We start from the raw sequence: 18455 nt of genomic DNA on the forward strand, positions 1-18455 counted from the left end.
CCCTGGCCTTGGAACGCCTCCAGGGATGGTTTTGTAAAAATGCGTATTTGAATCTGTGTTTTTACAAAAGTTCCTGAAGCACTAGGCCCTTTCTGCATTGGATGTAGGTGTGATGGATGCTTCATTGGATTTCCAGCCACAACCCCAACACTGGTCTGATACAAAATTCTTTTTGTTTTTGATTAACTGAGGTATTAAGGACAACAAGGAGCACTGCACGGTTACAGGAAATGCAGTATTGAAACATTAAGACAATACTGATATAAAAAATCGCCAAAATGGAAGAAAACACAGGGCAGCCAGCTCATTACTATTTTTGAATTAACAACCACCTATGAAGATAAAAGCACCACATCAAAAGTAGAATGAAGCTAAGAAGAAAGAGCATTTCACAGGTGAAATCTGAACATTTTTTGAGAGGAGCTGAGAATGCAGCAGGCATGAAACATGCTCTGGAGTTACGAGCTGACAAACATTACCGGGCAGCTATGGAAAAAAACCTGTTTGTTGTTTCCCAAACTGTAACTTGCAGCACCTTGGTGTGAGGGGTTTGTAGCTGGCCTGCAATACTGGCTTGCCTTTTTGTTTTACTGTCCACTCTCAGAGGCAACTTTGAGGGTGGGTGTAGTACGTGGTAAAGTTTAGAATTTAGAAGTAACAGAAATATCTGTCAGCTTCAATAGTTTTCTTATGAAGATTGCTTTCTCTCTTCTTCAGTGAACAATTTTTATATTGGGTTTACACATTACCAGATTTCAAATTGAATGGTATATTTACCACCCTTAAAATTATCCATAATAAAACCAATCACACACTACTTCAAATCCATTTCTAGCTCAAGGAAACCCAACCAGGCACCAGAATTGTAGGAAGTATTAGTGCTGTGATACAGCATGAAACATAAACACGTGTCCTAATTGGTCTTGTTAATTTTAAACATTAGGTTTAATGGTGATTAAATGTTTATAACACTCAAAACACCCTATACCATAGTTTGTTTTAGCAAAAATTTTAAGTCTACAGGAAGTAGCAGAGGTGTTATCTTTTCCAGTAGCATTTAGTTAATTCTTTTTTATGTCTTAACATTTTTCAAATAATATTAGGGAGGTCCTCCAGACTTCTAAGAATACGTAGAGATGATAAAAATGTCCCCTATTGTGGTTCATTTTATAATACCAAGTAAGGCAAGGAGTCAATAAAGCTGCCCAGGGGGGCTTTTTCTCCTAGTTTTTTTAATTACTGCTCTTGAAAAATGAGAAACTGACCATGTAGCATTGCAACACCCTTTTTAGCTGACCAGCTTCATCTACTGTTGATAAAGGTCCACAGAAATCATACAGTACACACTGTGGATTGACTAAGCTACAAAACCAGCGCACTGTGCCACAAAAAGAATGTGTATTCTGGTAGGAAAACAGCAAATATTAGCTTATTTTAACATTAGAAAGCATACAGTTTTTAAGACTCTACCATACTTATGATCAGCACCAGCTTTCTTCCTAACAGGAATCTTTACATAAATTTTGGAATATCAACGATGAAACAACAAAAGAGATGATGAAATGTCAGTTATGAGCAACAGAAAATCACCCCACTGCTAATGTTTATACACAACATCTGGTGCAAAGCCCAGTGGTACCAAAGATGAGATTTTAAAGCTTGATGATTCTGTGCCCAATCCACATATAAGGGAAAGCAAATACTCAGGTCAAGAGAGAAACATTAGAAGCTGTAATCGTATTTATTTTAAAAAGTGATATCAAATACAACCATATATATTTGTGCTTATTTGGAGAGCATTTTCAAGATATCAAACAGCACTGCCATTTTCCAGTCAAAACAATGACAAAGCATTTCAGCTTTTCTTTTTAAAATCTTTTCAGTATTATATACTTTATGTACACAAAATAGAGACAAAAAATGTATAGGAATCCAAAGCCAAAGACATAATACTGAAAGCAGTTAAATCTATTACTGAAAATCATTTCTGAAATACACAACTATTAGGCAAGAGATGAAAAGTTATTCCTTTACAAAATCCTAACTCTATGCTGGTTTGTACATTTAGATTTTCATGTAGCAAACCCCAAATTTTACCAATGCTTGCATGCTTTAAAGACAATATCAAAGTTTTTCTCCTTTTTCTTTGTGCAGTGGTATTTAAATATTACATCCCTTTCTGTTCAAAGTTTTTCTGTTTTCAAAGTTTACCCTCCCAAATCCACTGTTCATACAGGGAGACTTGGAGGGTTGGTGGTGTAAAAATCCCTAAATGTAATAACAGTTATGTGCTTAAGGAAATAAAGTCTACACATTTTAATTTGGTAAAAGCAGTAGAAAAGTCACAAATACTTTAGCATTTTGAAGAACTGCAATTGGAGGAGGAGGGGATTATTTCAGACTCGTGAGAAATTCATATAAGGCAGAATGTGTATATGCAGGTGAAAAAAGTTTATTGCAAAACAGCTCATGCTTTTAAGATGCAAACCCGGATACAACACAAAGAAGCTACTAATCTGAAACTGAAGAACTGAATATTTGGACTGGGACAGTTCAGATGTATTAACATGAAGCATGGTTCTTACTTGAAGAAATGACGCTGCGTATGTGAGGAATGGGTATACAGGTATTACCTATTGAACCTTATTTTTTTAAAAATTATTTGTGAGTAACTACGAAGATTTCCCAGGAGTTAAGTTTGTTTCATGCAAGACTGGAATGGCTTGCTAAGTGAACAACATGGTTTTATATCTAAGCTCTTAAAAAAAAGTTTCATCTTCAACTTTTCTTTTCCTTGGATTATTTTTTCAGTTTTTAGAAGTGTGTGCTGGTAACATTAATAATAATACATCTTTGTAAGTCAGAGTTCTAGAGTTCTCCAATCCTGTTCCACGCATTTCTCAAACAAAAAACAGGCCACCATTTGTATGTTTCATCATTAGAATAAGTAAATTCTAGAAAATGTTAGTTTAGAATTGTTATGTTCTTGTTCATTTTTAAGAGCCCAATTGTCAGCTTTGTAATATAGTAATAAAGTGGCTTGCAAATGACAATAGTCATGTAAGATACAGACAGAATTGGTTACTAGACGTGTGCAGAAGCCATTTTAAACTCCCCAACAATTTATAGAATCACAGACTCATTTAGGTTGGAAAAGACCTTTTAAGATCATTAAGTCCACCACTGAATCATGTCCTTAGCTGCCACATCTACATGTTTTTTAAATACCTCCAGGGATGGTGACTAAACCACTTGCCTGCGCAGCCTGTTCCAGTGCTCAACAGCCCTTTCAGTGAAGAAATTTTTCCTAATATCCCATCAAAACCTCCCCTGAAGCAAGTTGAAGCCATTTCTTCTCATCCTATTTGTGCATTACTTGGGAGAAGAGACCAACACCCACCTCACTACAACCTCATTGTTAGGTAGTTACAGAGACCAATAATGACTCCTTTCTGCCTCCCTCTGCCACTTCTCACAAAACTTGTGCTCCAGACCCCTCACCAGATTTGTTGCCCTTCTCTGGACACACTCCAGCACCTCAATGTCTTCCCTGTACTGAGAGGCCCCAAACTGAACACAGTATTTGAGGCACAGCCTCACGAGTGCCAAGTACCAGAACAGAATCATTTCACTGCTCCTGCTAGCCACACCATTTCTGATACGAGCCAGAATGCTATTGGCCTTCTTGGCCCACTGCTGTCTTGTATTCAGACAGCTGTTAACCAGCAGGCTCACATCCTTTTCTGCCATGCAGCTTTCCAGACACTTCCCCAAGCCTGTAACATTCCATGGGGTTGTTGTGATCAAAGTGCAGGACCTGGCACTTGGCCTTGTTGAATCTCATACAATTGGCCTTTGCCACCAATCCAGCCTGTCCAGATTCCTCTGTAGAGCACATCAACGCTCCCACACAACTTGATGTGTTGGCAAAGTTACCAAGGGTGCACTCGATCCCCACATCCAGATCACCAATAAATACATTAAAAAGAACCAGCCCTGGGGAACACCACTTGGGCTTAGATTTGTAACAGAAATAACAGTCCAACAGTAAAACACATTGGAGATTTAAATTTGTATTGGTTATTTTTAAGAAGTCTGCAAAGTTATTAAATATGAAAAAATATTTAATAAAAGTACAGTACATTAAAATTACATTTAAACTTGCTGAAGTTGTTTGAAGGGCACAAGGAACAGAAATGCTAGGGAGTAAGCCAGTATTGTATCAGATTAGTTTTAAGCCCAAGAAAACATAAGCATTTAAATAGCCCATATTTATACCTGTTGTGCCCAAAAAGGATTGCACTCAAGCATGACTGCATTACCACACTTTTTCCTCTTGCTCCTAGAAGACCATGAAAGCAGTTTACAGAATTACACTTACAGAACTCATTTTGGAAGATATTTAATGTACCACTCGCTCCCTCTACCCGTTTGATTTCTATAGGCAGGAAAACACAAATACATAACACGGACCATTCACCATGAGGAAGATGGTAAAAATCCACTGATTGACTGAAGCCTGATATTCCCTCAAATATCATACTATAAGAAAAAAAAAAAAAAATAAAAAAATCAATGTCTACTCCTATACAGGGGACTTTGGCCTAAAGCTACAATGCGAGGAAAAAAAAACTTCAGCTTGACAGAATAGATAACACTAGGAATAGGCTCTAAATTAGTAAACGCCTTATGAGCATAGTTCAGCCACATTGAAAACTGTTTATCACTGAAAGAACGCACACCAAAAAAATGAGATTGGCTTTTTATTGACAGCTTCTTGGCAGGTCCACACAATTTGAACTTCAGGTTTGGGTTATAGAATATGCACTGTCAACAATTAGTATTAGACACTTCTGTCACAGCAATTAATGTACATAACTTAAATTGCTACCTCTTCACTCCTTGATTAGGCAGATACGTTTACTCCAGTAAGCTTGACATTACTCTAAATATCAAATCAGTATTTGTAGAGTGCCACTGTTTCTACAGAGAAAGGAATATGGTTAGCCCTGTAGTGACTGACACAGTTGTGCTTTTCAGGCACTGCTGCTTTATATTTCTTATATGTGAAAACACTTGGGTGATGAAGTAACTCACAAAGCAACATGAAAGTTCAAATACAAACCTCCATGCTCTACTGATTATAAAAACATGTACTTGTCACAGGTTAAAAGTTAATGCTATTCAAGGGGCTTAGATTTTTTTTTTACACTATATAGCTATAGAAATAATATACTTTTATTATATTTTTATAACAGAATAAAAGGTCCAAGTTCCAAGTACTGGTATCAAATCAACAGCCTATACTTACTTATAAAAATGAGAATCTTATTTCAGAATCAGTTTATGGCACAACAAAAGAAGGGAATTTAAAGTGTGGATGATTTACAGATGAGCAAAGAAATAATTCAGTGCTTTAGAGATTCCTTTCCTGTTTTCAGTTTCATAGAAATTTTAAACTGAAAGCAGTAATTACATCCTGAAAAATATAGCATTTCAAAATGGCACATGCAAACATGAACTTTTAAAGCCATTGTTTAACTGCATTAATTTGAGACATCACAGGTATTAATTATAATGTGCATGACAGGATTATTTAATAAAGACAAAATCTAAAATCAGTTTCTAAAAAGTAATGCTGTCTCATGTCAAAATCAATAGTTTTACATATACCAGTGGTTTTGGTGACACTGGTGGAAATTCAGCACACAGGTAAGGAAAACAGAATTTAGCCCAATTGTGTATAATATAACAACATCCTAAACTATCAAATCATTGCTGTAAACAAATCTTTACTGAGAGGTAAGAGCCCTTTCATGTACAGTACTACTTGATGCTAAATGTACATTTTGATCTAGCTACCATTCATTTCATACTAATCTCAATTGTTACTATTATGCAATGATGTAACTTTAGAATATTCAATAAAGAAATTTGGGATTACCGTCAAAAGATTCTCAAAATGCCTTTGCTAACTGTTAATGCATTAACTGGAGTACAGCTTACGTACTCTATCTACAACATATTTCCATATAATTTATATGTAAACAGAATTTGTATTTTAAGCACCATTTAGGAAAATGAAACATATCCAAATTGTTGCACTGAAGCTGAAAGTCAGGTTTGGTCACCCTCTTACACATTCATCCTGGATATCAAAGCAAATGTCTTACAACCAATAGAATAAGCTATCTCACATACTTTGCTCTCCAATTTTTCTCAGGATCAGAAACAGCATGATAAAAAATTGTAAGGTGCGTGAATAAAGGCCATTCCTGAAAAAGCTGCAACATTCTGGCAGACACTCATTAAAAGCATTTCAGAAAGAACATCCACACCGACATAAATATTCATTTTTAAAAGAATTACTTGCACAGGGGTCATTTCAGACTGCAGGAATGCACTTCATGTGTGTGGCACTGACTTAATGGCACCTAAATCCCCTCCTCCTTTCTCCTAGACTCAGTTACAGCTCTTTTCTACTGAAAAGCCAGAATGAAAGGTTGAACTTGAAGAGGAAAAGACTCAAGAAGAGGTAGAAAAAAAAATGTGTTTAACCCAACTGACTATATGCTACTTTTATAGTAAAGACAGTGGCATAACTAGGAAGAGCATGAGAAAACGAAAACAAATACAATAATCAAACCAAAAAAAGGCAAGTTGTCTGCAAAAAGACAATAGGGCAATGCAAAAATCCTACTTTAAACATGGATCTGAAAATTTTACAGTTCTAACTGAAAGTAAAGCCAGAAAGTGTTAGAAGGTCAGGAGACACTGAAAGATTCAGGAGTTAGATCATAATAATACAGTGAAGGTTTTCTGTTGAATTCCAAAGTATGAAAATTATGAATTCTCCTGCAGAATGGGTCATTTCAGACATGGACAGCAGGATCGAAAAGTTGGCATTAATCACTCAGAATAAACAATAACAAAAATAAATTACCAGAGTTTAATTTTTTCCCCCGGTTTTAAGTGATTTATTATAGAGCTTCGTCATTTATGATCATAACTTATTACTGGTATCTTTTTTTCCATTAGTACTGATGGAAATCAGTTGATACTAGGTTTTGGCACCTTTAGAATTCTTCAGAACAATTTAAACTTGCTTTTTAAATGCAAGCTACAGCTGCTACATGTGTTTATCTTTGTATAATATATTTGTATATATTTTTTGTATTGTAGAATATATTTTTATAAACCTGAATAGTTTAAGTAACTTTAATACAGTTACTCTCGTGAACAGACATTCTGTAGTAGGAGTGCTACAGTTTTCTAAATTAGTGCAGTCTTTTTTATATTTGCAGTTTGCCCTGAACTTTGACATCCCCCCTTTCATTCCTGCTTCCAGAACTCTGAAATGAACCCTGCTTATGCAACACCCACACAGTAAAATTATAATGGGGACCTAGTGTTTTGACAATAAGAGGAGAAAATAAAAGTTATGTCATTTCTCCTATTCCTTATTCAAGTAGTTTCAAACAGATTCCAGAGACATATTCATGGCTGCTTGAAGCATGTCTTCTTCACTCATATCACCTCCTAAAGAAAATAACTGCATGTAAGTTGTTACAAATGCACAGAGCTAGTTCTCAACAGCAGTTAAATTCTTTCCTTGTTCCTTTTGTCCACAGCCACCTGTTTGCATCCCACCCTCAAAACAGGTTTTGGTTTTGTTTTTTAAAATCATTGAACATTTTGCACTTAGCATTCCATCCACAATGGTCAGTTTGGAACAAGTAATAGACATGAATTTTGGATCACCAATACCTGAAAGACTGTTAAGGTCAACAGACTTAGTTTCTTCTGAAAACTGGTTCCAGTAATTTTGTTAAATATTACTCCAAGGTTATTACATTTTCTAGATAACTTTTAAAGTTGTATGACAAATTGTTGGCACAAATTCCATTAAAAACATTACAATTTGCAATGCTGAAGTCAAACAAAACAAAAAGCAAAGCCAAAGCTCAAATGGTTCAGTAGTAATGCTCTTCAGTTTAAAACAGGATGTTGACATTCAAAGCAGAACTGGCTTTGCAAGAAAGCGTTCCTTTGCCTCACTGCCAAAATGAGTAATGGCTATGAGACATAATCTCAATGGCTGCTGGAGTGAGGAAGTAGGCAGACTAAGGAAGTTAGGAAACAGAGCGCAACACAAAGGTGAAAGAAGCATAAATATTTTGGTGTTGTAAATCAGTTTAAAAACCAATACCTGGGTCAGCTTCTGGAGTGCTTGAGCTTGGAGTTGGCTTATCATGTAGGTTCGGGGTCTGATCTTGCGGCTGTAGCTGGTGTTGCTGCCTGAAAGTATTAATAAATTTATAAGAGAGTAAGATTAACATCAGTATGAGGCCTGTATTGAGTCTACTGATTGTTAGGAAGGCCATGAGTAATAAGTTTGGTACCATTATACTTCCCAGCACCTAAAATCTCTTCAATCAATTCACCCTGCTAACCTTCACACACCTATCTCCACAACATTATATTCCAAGATACATTACTATTTTTCCAGAATTTTGATAGCCTGATTTCTTACCCTCCCATGCAAAGTCTAACTCCTCCAATCCATAGCATTTCTCCCTGGTCTTTATATCTTTCATCACTAGGAGACAGAGGTAAGGAAAAGCTACAACAATACCTCAACTATGTATTAAGAAGGTACTCCAGAAGAGCAACATAAAATAGCATCTAAAATGCTTCATGTGATGCACGTTAGAGGCATCATTAGCCCAAGCAAAGTCTAGAGAAAGAATACTTCAGCAAAAATAATTACAGAAATTTACAGGGTTTCATTTAAAATAATTCTATAACATGTATGTTTTCTTTCTTCACAAGACTGATGTTGCATTACTAATAGATCCCTTCTTATTTACACACTTCTTTTCTTTGTAGGAAACACCCAGGAATAGCACAATTCAGGTGCTGTTAGGAAAACATGTTAAGAGATAAGAGCTAAGATGGATCTTAGTCAGAAACCCAACCATGTCCCAAAAGCACTAAAAACCATGACATGTACTTCCACATGCAGTTTTCTATCAACTACTTTACTTTTCAAAATACGCTTGTCTTCTTCTTCGCAGCTCCTCTGAAGAAAGTGAGTCTGTCTGACTGGTGTGAGGCGACTGAGGAACATTCTGTGGTAATGAGCCTGTGAACTCACTTCGACGACTACCTAAAACCAGAACATGCCATATCCTACTAATTACAGTAAAATGAAGTTAGTAATGAAATACAGCTTAAGAAAATGTCTTCAAACTTGAGAGGACAAGAGAGATTTGTTGGAGAAATAAGCGCTTAGTCTAACTTCACTTGATTCTATCCCTCTTCCTCATCTTGGTACTGTTTCCCTTTGCTCCCGCCACCCTTGACCAATATCTTCTTGTTTCCTAATGATAAATGCTAACACCAAAGCTGCAGCTTTAAAAAAACCAAAAAGGAGATGGCTACAGGACATTCTGGACTGTCCTTTCATGCCTCAATGCCAGTTTTTTCATAGAAATTGATACATGCTGGAAAAAGCAACTGACTGAACTGATTTCAGTTGCTGCCTAAAGCATAAGCAACATGAACACTGTAAGAAAAAATTAGATGAGCACTGTACCTTGCATGCTAAGTTGAATGGCTCTGCGAAGATCAGCTTCTTCATCTTCCATATCAATTTCCTGCCTACTTAGAGCCAAGGCTCTTTGAAAATTCTCTTCATCTTCATCCAACATGCCTGTTCCATCAAAAGGATGGTTAACTTCTATTGCTTGGTCCACATCACTTCTGGGCAGCCTGTGAAATCGATACACTTACTACAGAATTCAGACAGAAATTATATTAACTGTTACTGTGACATTTAAAGGAAATATTTTCTGCGGATTAAACTCCACTGGTTTTTTTGGAAAAAAATTATATTGTGAAAGTCTCTTATATAAACAAACATTTTCATTTCCATATGAAAAAGCACAAAAGTGCTGCAAGCTCTCAGCTGTAAAGATGAAAATCCTGCAGCTCTGCACACATTGACAAGAACTGTTTGATAGGAAAAACCTCAAGAACAAAACACCTACAAAAAGGAGTAATACATGTTATTCAAACCTACTACTATTTAAACAGTTAACACCAGCAGAAAATAGTGCATGTGGTCTCCTCCTTAGGAAGCTCTGATGACCACATTAGAGCAACAGATCCTCTGTAAACTATGTGCACTTTCCATGTTACTGCCAAGTAGTTTGTTTTTATTCCACCAATCCATAATATCAGTTTACCTTTACAAAGTGGAATATGAATGAACTAACTCCTCTGAAAACCTTTAAGCCTTGTTATCAGTATGCCATTTATTCAATATGAAAATGTGCTAAAATAAATGCAGAAGTAGTACTTCATACACTTTCAAGGATATTTTATAGTGGCAGTGTGCATCACAACAGAGCAGCACCGCAAAGTTTACAGCAAAACTCTTCCAAAGGGGAATGATGTATGATTTATACGATGTGAAATTCAGATATGGGTTTCTCATTCTTTTCTACTTATGACAAAAATGCACAAGCCAGTCTTAATTATAGATTGATTCCTTTTAACCGTATTTTGGTAAGATTTGCTAACACATTTTACTATAACAGGAAAAATATTGCAATCGTGAAGTTAAAAATCTGCACTATACAACTGTTTTTTGCACATGGAAAGACTGAATCCTTATTAAGGTAGTTCTTGCCCACTTAGAAATATACTATTTGTATTCTACCAACTTGCTTTTTCTGTGTGCAACAGTAGCAAGCATAATGCACTAAAGGTACTTCTAATTGCGCCTTAAGGGGATTGTCTCCACATAGGTGTTAATCCTGGAAACCAATCATTCTGAACATTATTATGATGAAATGAACCTTACCTCTGATCTCTTGACTGTGCAGCCTCTTCTCCAATTAGTTTTGGTCGCTGCATCTGCTGTACCCGAATCATCTGCAAAAGCTGATCAGCCTCACAGTCTGGCAGGTCACCTTTTACTACAAATATGGAATAACCTGAGAAAAATAAATCGTAAGTCTACAGCATTAAGGTGCACGCATAAACACGCTAAAATGCATACAATATGGAACACAATGATGTGCAACTTATTACAAAGTAAGGCTCTACCTTTCATTATAAGGATTTGGGTTATTTCACTTTCAATCATAAAACTAAGGGTAGTTAACTGAACACATAAGTTCTAATAAATAATTATTATTACCTACTTTAATTAATGAGATTTAACATCTGCAAGTTACTATTACCTTCCTGTTGTAATTGAGCCAAGAAAAGTGCAAGATATGTATCTGATATTAGTTCTGGACCCATCAAGAGAGAGTTCAAGTTAAACCACTGTAATTAAGAAAAAAAAGGTTTGAGAGAACAAATTAGCATAAAGATTACTCGCTAATCCATTTCTTTACATTGTGGTCATTTTCTATGATGGAACATCCGAATAAATCTAGTAAAACAAATTATCAAATCAAAAGCCGTTTGAAGTGCAGTACCTATACTGCTAAAAGTTACCCTTCAAATACTCTTCTGCTAACGGAAGATCTGAAGTGGGGAAATTACTACATGCTCTCTCCCATTACTGAACACTGGTACCAGGCAAACAGATTAAAAGACATAAATCAAAATGTAATGGTGTAAGAACTATTTCAGACATCATTCTAAAATTCTGCTTAATCCTAGTTTTAAATCTGTTCAGAGACTAACGAAGGAAGAAACCCTTCATAAATTAATACTGTATCTTAAGAAAGTAATAGATCCAGAAAAGAGAAATTGAGTTCTTTCTATGAAATACTGTTACTAAACATGCTGCCTTTAACAGCTGGCAATGCTGAAAACCATGGTTTACTTCTCTCTAAGGTAATTTTTAAGTTTAAGAATTACAAAAAATGAACTCAAATTTAATATGCTGACAGTACAGGATAATATATTACAATAGGAGACACTTGAGATAAATATACATAGATAATTTCTAGTTCCTGAAGAAGACAACTAGTCATTTAAAAAACTACTTCTAGAGATAAAATATATTCCACATGGATGACAAAACAGTCTCCCCTTAAAACCCCATTTATGCTGCAATCAACCTGAAGAATCTTTTTTATACCCTATTCATTCAATATTATCCAATTTTAACCAGGAAACATCATTTCAGGTAGCAGAAGGAGAATTCAATGTCCATTCTCACAAAAATGTATTTACGTGGCCAAACTCCCATATATGCAGTCACACACTTGCAGTCAGGCTCATTCTATAATTCACCTGGCACACAGTAAATGGCCACCCACCACTCTGTCATTCAGTCACTTAATTTTGCCACTTGGAAAGGGTAAGAAGATCAACAGTATAGGAGTAGGGTATAAAAAGTTATGTAAGCAAGTACTATGGACAGATTATAGGTAGGGATGTGGAGGAGGAAGGTTTGATAAACTTGATTTTGCTTTGAGTGTAACACAAGAGAAGTAGTTCAAACCTAAATCAACCTATTCTGTCTCTCTTTCCTCATTACTCTCCAGATTGCTCCTAGAATTGCCTTCATATGGTTACAAGCCACACGTACAAGAAAAGATATACCTCCTCCAACTTAAAATGTTTTGGGCTAGAATGCCAGCTCACAGAATTCCACCCAACATGGTTGTATATATAATGAGGAACATTCCCGTACTTGTAAGAGACAATTCATCCTTTTCAATATCAAACATACAAAAATCACCTGTACGCATCAACTCTACTTTTAAACTAAAGCAGGACAGCAGAGATTAGTTTCTGTAGTCACTAGTGATTCTTTTTCTTGTGGCTTTTTTTTTTAATCTGCGTGACAACAAAAGTAGTCACCACTTGCAAAATGAAATCTGGGACAGGACAAGAGGGAATGGCTTCAAGCTCCACCAGGGGAGGTTCAGGCTTGACATCAGAAAAAAATTTTTCACGGAAAGGGTCATTGGGCACTGGAACAGGCTGCCCAGAGAGGTAGTTGAGTCACCTTCCCTGGAGGTGTTTAAAAGACAGGTGGATGAGGTGGTGAGGGGCATGGTTTAGTGATTGATAGGAATGGTTGGACTCGATGATCCTGTGGGTATTTTCCAACCTAGTGATTCTGTGATACTATCCACTATTGTAGAATCTCAAATCTTATTTCATGAACATTTTCTAAGACAAAACCCCAAAAAATTGAAAAAACAAACACCAAATCAGCTTATGGTGTATAAAAGCTGATGCAGCATGATTCAGTACAGTGACTGGCTACTGAAAGAAAACACTGCGTTGGCATTACAAGGGACATAGATGTGACTGGAGTTATTATATATGTACCATATACTTGTATGGCCTCCCTTACCTTTAGTAACTATTTCCTGGTTATAACACAACTGTTTCAGCAAGTTTTCTAAAATAATGCAAAGTCGTGATTCTACTTTACGCAACCTTATCCTCGTGGATACTTTTAAATACTAGCAATCATAAATATTAATATATTTGAAATTTGAACTTTTTCTGATACCTACTGTCCATATAACTGAGCAAAATTATTTTTACAATGTCAGTAGTTTAGTGCATTAAAATAAGTTGGCATTCTATAGCAATCCTACTTGTTGTCTAGGACTCCCTCACTAGCAGTTTTTTGGCTATTTTTAATCCGGAAAGCAAAGAGAAGAACACACAGAGTCTATCACAGCTATAGCTCCCTAGAGGACAGTCTCACTGGGTAATTGGTTCCAGGGTCTTTCCCCAGGCTAGCATTCATAAAAAGCTGCCTGGCATATTTTGATGTAACAAACATTTACCTTTTTTGTGTGGTTTTCTTTTTTTTTTTTTTTTAACATGGAACACTATTAACGCAAATTGCAGCAAAAGTTTGCAGAAGGCCAACACATGGTCTACTTGCAACCACTTTTCCACCCCCATTCTGAAGTCAATTTTAAATAAAAAAAAGAATGTCACCTGTTTTCCTAACTTTCGAATTGTAAACCAGTGTTCCTTATAATTACAAATAAATGATTTTTCATTTCTGTAAAAAGAAAAACAAAAGGTATAGATAATATTAAATACTTTAATATTGGAGTGTATATTAATGTTTAAGTTCTCCACTATCACTAATTTAAACTTATATAATAAAACTTCAGTAAAACAACTGTTGATGTTACAGAGTACTCATACTGCTGTTTTAACATTTAGGAAGTTCTCAACTTTACTGAAATCTCCTTATGCCTGTGATGCCCCAGATACCAAGATATTACGAAGGCACAGAGGGCACATGGCCATATGCACCCCAAAAAGGAAAAAAAAAAATAAAGACAAGGGGGACAATAAAAACATCAGAATGCAATAGAGCTTGCAATAGTAATTCTAAACAAAGATTTATATCACAGATTAAGAGTATTTTCTGCAAAATGAAAGCATGCCGTTATGAAAAAAGTCTTACATAGGGTCGATCCCAAGTCTCTGATACTCTGGACTGTTGAAGAGGATTAGTTCTAAACCCCAAACTTTCAAGGCATTGCTTATCACCTGTGAAAAAATAGCACTTTTCATGAGTTAAATCAGTCAAACTTATTCATAAGCAACGCAACCACCTTAGCCGCTATAAACAGTTATATTTTCATAAAACTTAGCTTTCAAAACATTGCTAGGAAAACTAGGAATTACATTATTCAAAACATAACTGTGATGATCCACACACAAATTATATCTACAGGGAAGTAACAAACAAAGGATTTAACTGAAATGTGTTAATAAGCGCACTCCCCCAGAGAAAGCTGTAACTTCACCTCCCACAGATACTTCATAAGTTGTCATCTCTTGGCTCTCATTGTACCGTTCTGCCCTCCCTGCTCCCCCAGTGCAATGTCATCCTTCCCCACAACAACTATAGTAAATTTTGCACCGCCAGACTGTCAGGGGATCAGTCAGGTAAGATCAGATCAGTCTTTAAAGTGATCTGAAATGATGCTGTAAGAAATTTTAAATTAACAATTCATCTGCCTTTCAGCGAGACAACTATGTAGCAAGCGAGCAAAGCAATGACAGGAAAAAAAGAAGTAGAATACGAGGCAGCATTTTTTTCCAGCTTCCATATTGAAGCAGCACAATCAAGAATACATGAAATGACACACTGGTTTTTCACTGAATAGAAAAACAGCCCTGCCCTACCACAAGGAAAGGAGGTTCTCAAAGGATTGTGGAACACTGAAAAGCACCTCTGATAGCTCAGGAGACAGCCAAAGGTACAAAGCGACACTTACAGCTCTAGTCTAGACACAAGCCCCAGTTCAGTGTTCAATACTGTTTTTTGTTGTTTTTCTGGTTTAAGTATTTCTTACTAATTACTTTTCCATTGTGGTCCTTAAAAAAAAAAAACAACAACAAAAAAATATCCAGCTCTAAAGTGTCTGGAACATGTTATGAAAAATGGAATGTCAACATTGCAGCTTTTTCCATTCCGCAGATGACTGTAATAACCCTGTAACCATGGTCAAGGGCTCCATAGTCTATAATCTGAGAAAACCATCTCAAGTCTCCTTCTCATCTGTAGTATATGAAAGCCTCATTCTACACCTGAAGTGCCCATAAGAAGCAACTTAGAAATCACGCTTATTGCCAGCAGGTGCCATTTCACAGTTCAGGAGTCTGTACTTCTACTCTGTGTTTAAGGGCTCATGCACTGAAGAACTGCAAGTCACTGCCCTTAATGGAAAACACTCTGAAAAATTAAAAGTCCAGCACTAAATCCCCACTCAGCTTATAAACTAGACATTATTATTTAAATCATTATATTAGGATTTAAATTATGAGAGAACATATATAGCACAAATAAAAAAATTATCGGTATAGAGCAACGCTTACTTGAATTGAGAAGAACCCACTATCATCCATATTTACAGAAGGCTGCTGCTCAGTGTGATGTTGGGAGGGGAAAAAAGGGAAAAATGGTGTAAGCATAAAAGGTCAGGAATAATTCAGTTTTTAAAATAAATAAAAATGTACATACTTAAAGCAACAGCTAAATATGTCCTAGTCTGTTAGGCTGATTACAATGTCCAAATAAACTTGTTAGTTAAAACCTTGAACATTTAAGTTAGACATGCTCAGTGCTTAAAGCACAGACAGGCATGGGAACTTCTGTTCCTCTCTCTCCACTGACTTACAAAAACAAAAGGCAAACTGCTGACCTTTCTACCTGTAAGATGACGTAGCTTTTTATAGAATTACTGTAAAGCTGTACTAGTAACATTTGAAAATGCAAAACTTCAGATGCATGATTAAGCAACTTCAAAATAAGATTTTTACCTGTAAAAATGTTCTATATTCTTCACTAGACACTCCTCCCTCTGCCATTCTTATTCTTTCTTCCTCATCCAACTGCTGTGCAATAGAGGATAACTCAACAGGACTAAAATATTCTCCTTGTAGCAAATTATTCAGACAGTGTTGCGCACACAATGACCCTTCTTGCTAATATTGGAAGAGAAAAAGATACCAGACACACACACACACAAAAAAAATCACATTAATGTGTGGGTATAAGGGGGGTGGTGTATACATGCAGACCTTCAAATGTTTTGACAGGAACTGGGAAGAGGACACTTCACTAGGGGGGACAGGAGTGATACAACTTAAAAAAAAGAGATAGAGGTTCAGTTAAATTTTCCCTAGAATAATCATGATAAGATAAAAACATTTGGTACTCCAACTTAAAACAGGCATTCAAGTGTAACTTTATAACTGTGTAACTAACTTACCAGGGAGCAGTTACATTTCAAGTGATGCACCCAAGACTGCACCTTGCCCAAAAAACACCTGTAGCAACTACAGATTGCAATCAGCTTACAGCTTGTAATGTACAATGCTCCATCATTTCAACTTTAGCAGAATTTTGTTATTAAACTACAAAGTGGCTCAGTCATAAAAAAGTGATCATTTCATTATGTGACAGTCTAGGCCATTTGAGAAAAAGGTACACTTGTTTCGAACTCAATTTTAAATCAAGACTGGAACACAAAAGATAACAGCAGCACAGACCATAATGGCTGAAAACCGTCATTCACCCTCTGCACTGCAGCTCTTCAACACCACATTGCTTGCCAAGTTTTGCTACTCAAACCTAGTTTGCAAGCCCACTCCTCAGGTTCTGTGGATTTCAGAACAATGAGAACTGTGTATAAAAGCTAGTGCTACTCTTAACACAATAAAGGTGCACTGGCAGAGTTCCAGGAAAAAAGGCAATTATATTTCACAGAACGACCCGAGTTGGAAGGGACCGTCAAGGATCATCAAATCCAACTCCTATCCCTGCACAGGGCAACCCAAAATTTCACACCCTGTGTCTGAGTGCATTGTCCAAATGCTTCTTGAATCTTGTCAGAGTTGGTGCTGTGACCGCTTCCCTGGGGAGCTCTTCCAGTGCTCCACCACCCCTCTAGGTGAAGAGCCTTTAAGCAACATTCTAGTACCTGAAGGGGCTACAGGAAAGCTGGGGAGGGACTGTTTACAAAGGCTTGTAGTGATAGGATTAGGGGCAATAGGTATAAACTGGAGAGGGGCAGATTTGGACTAGTTAGAAGGAGGAATTTCTTCACGATGAGGGTGGTGAGGCGCTGGCACAGGCTGCCCAGGGAAGCTGTGGCTGCCTCATCCCTGGAGGCGTTCAAGGCCCGGCTGGATGGTCCGGTGGGAGGTGTCCCTGCCCACGGCAGGTGGTTGGAACTGGATGGGGTTTAACCCAAACCGTTCTGTGATTCTGTGAAGTCCAGCCTAACCCTCTCCTGGCACTCCCAGGGCCAACCCACCGTCCCACCCTCCCTCCAGGCAGTTTCACCCCACACAACCCTCCCCCAGCCTATGGGAACAGGTAAGAAACCCCAACTTCTACTTTATTCCCCCTAAACCCCTTCCCATTCCGCCTCAGCCCTAAGGGCTCCTCCCCGTCCGCTCGCAGCAGCCCCCGCGCTTCCCCGGAGGGGCCGCTCGGCACAGAGAGCGGCGCTGACCGCGGGTTCCCTCCCCTGCTCCGCGGGAGCCCGGGCCGGGCCCGGCCCGACCCGCCGCCTCACGCTGCCCCCGCGCAACCCGCAGCTCACCCGCTCGTGGAAGATGGACTCCATGTTTATTGTCAGCGCCCGCAGCCCCCGCCTCGCGCCGCCCCGCGGCCAATCGCGGCCCGCCTTGCTCCGCCACCGCCCCAGCCAATCCGCGCTCCGCTCGCCCCCGCTCCCCCCGGCCCCGCCGCTGCCCACCCGCGCCCCCTGCCGGTGCGGAGGCTCCAGCCCTGCAGCTGCCCCGTTCCCTCGGGAAGGACACCTTTCTCTCCGACACCGGGGTTCAGAGCAGCGCCAAGTGCCCTTCGCGAACAAGGCTGCTATTTCACGGTGGAAGTCTGGAAAGAAACCTGGTTCCATTAAAAATCCAAATATCTGTCGCCCATGCTCCAGGTCTGTTAAACAACACTCTGAAGGCCAGCT

The 18455-nt window shown here is 37.9% G+C and overlaps 1 protein-coding gene across 3 annotated transcripts; it reads right to left on the minus strand.

Moving 5' to 3' along the window:
- Positions 1-1722: 1722 nt before the first annotated feature.
- On the minus strand, positions 1723-18160 carry ATXN3 (ataxin 3). 3 transcript variants are annotated; one of them, XM_069858658.1, is made up of 11 exons: positions 18075-18160; positions 16285-16449; positions 15841-15885; positions 14420-14505; positions 13939-14005; positions 11253-11340; positions 10871-11003; positions 9599-9774; positions 9046-9169; positions 8210-8298; positions 1723-7539 (listed from the first exon to the last, which is right to left on the minus strand). In XM_069858658.1, exons 1-11 carry the CDS (start codon positions 18096-18098, stop codon positions 7475-7477), a joined length of 1062 nt encoding a protein of 353 aa, XP_069714759.1. In that variant the 5' UTR covers positions 18099-18160; the 3' UTR covers positions 1723-7474. The 3 variants fall into 3 exon arrangements, with proteins under 3 accessions (XP_069714759.1, XP_069714760.1, XP_069714761.1); XM_069858659.1 differs by lacking the exon at positions 15841-15885; XM_069858660.1 differs by lacking the exon at positions 9046-9169.
- Between the last annotated feature and the right edge of the window lie 295 nt (positions 18161-18455).

This window comes from Phaenicophaeus curvirostris, chromosome 5 (assembly GCF_032191515.1).
Source record: "Phaenicophaeus curvirostris isolate KB17595 chromosome 5, BPBGC_Pcur_1.0, whole genome shotgun sequence".
Taxonomy (NCBI): domain Eukaryota; kingdom Metazoa; phylum Chordata; class Aves; order Cuculiformes; family Cuculidae; genus Phaenicophaeus; species Phaenicophaeus curvirostris.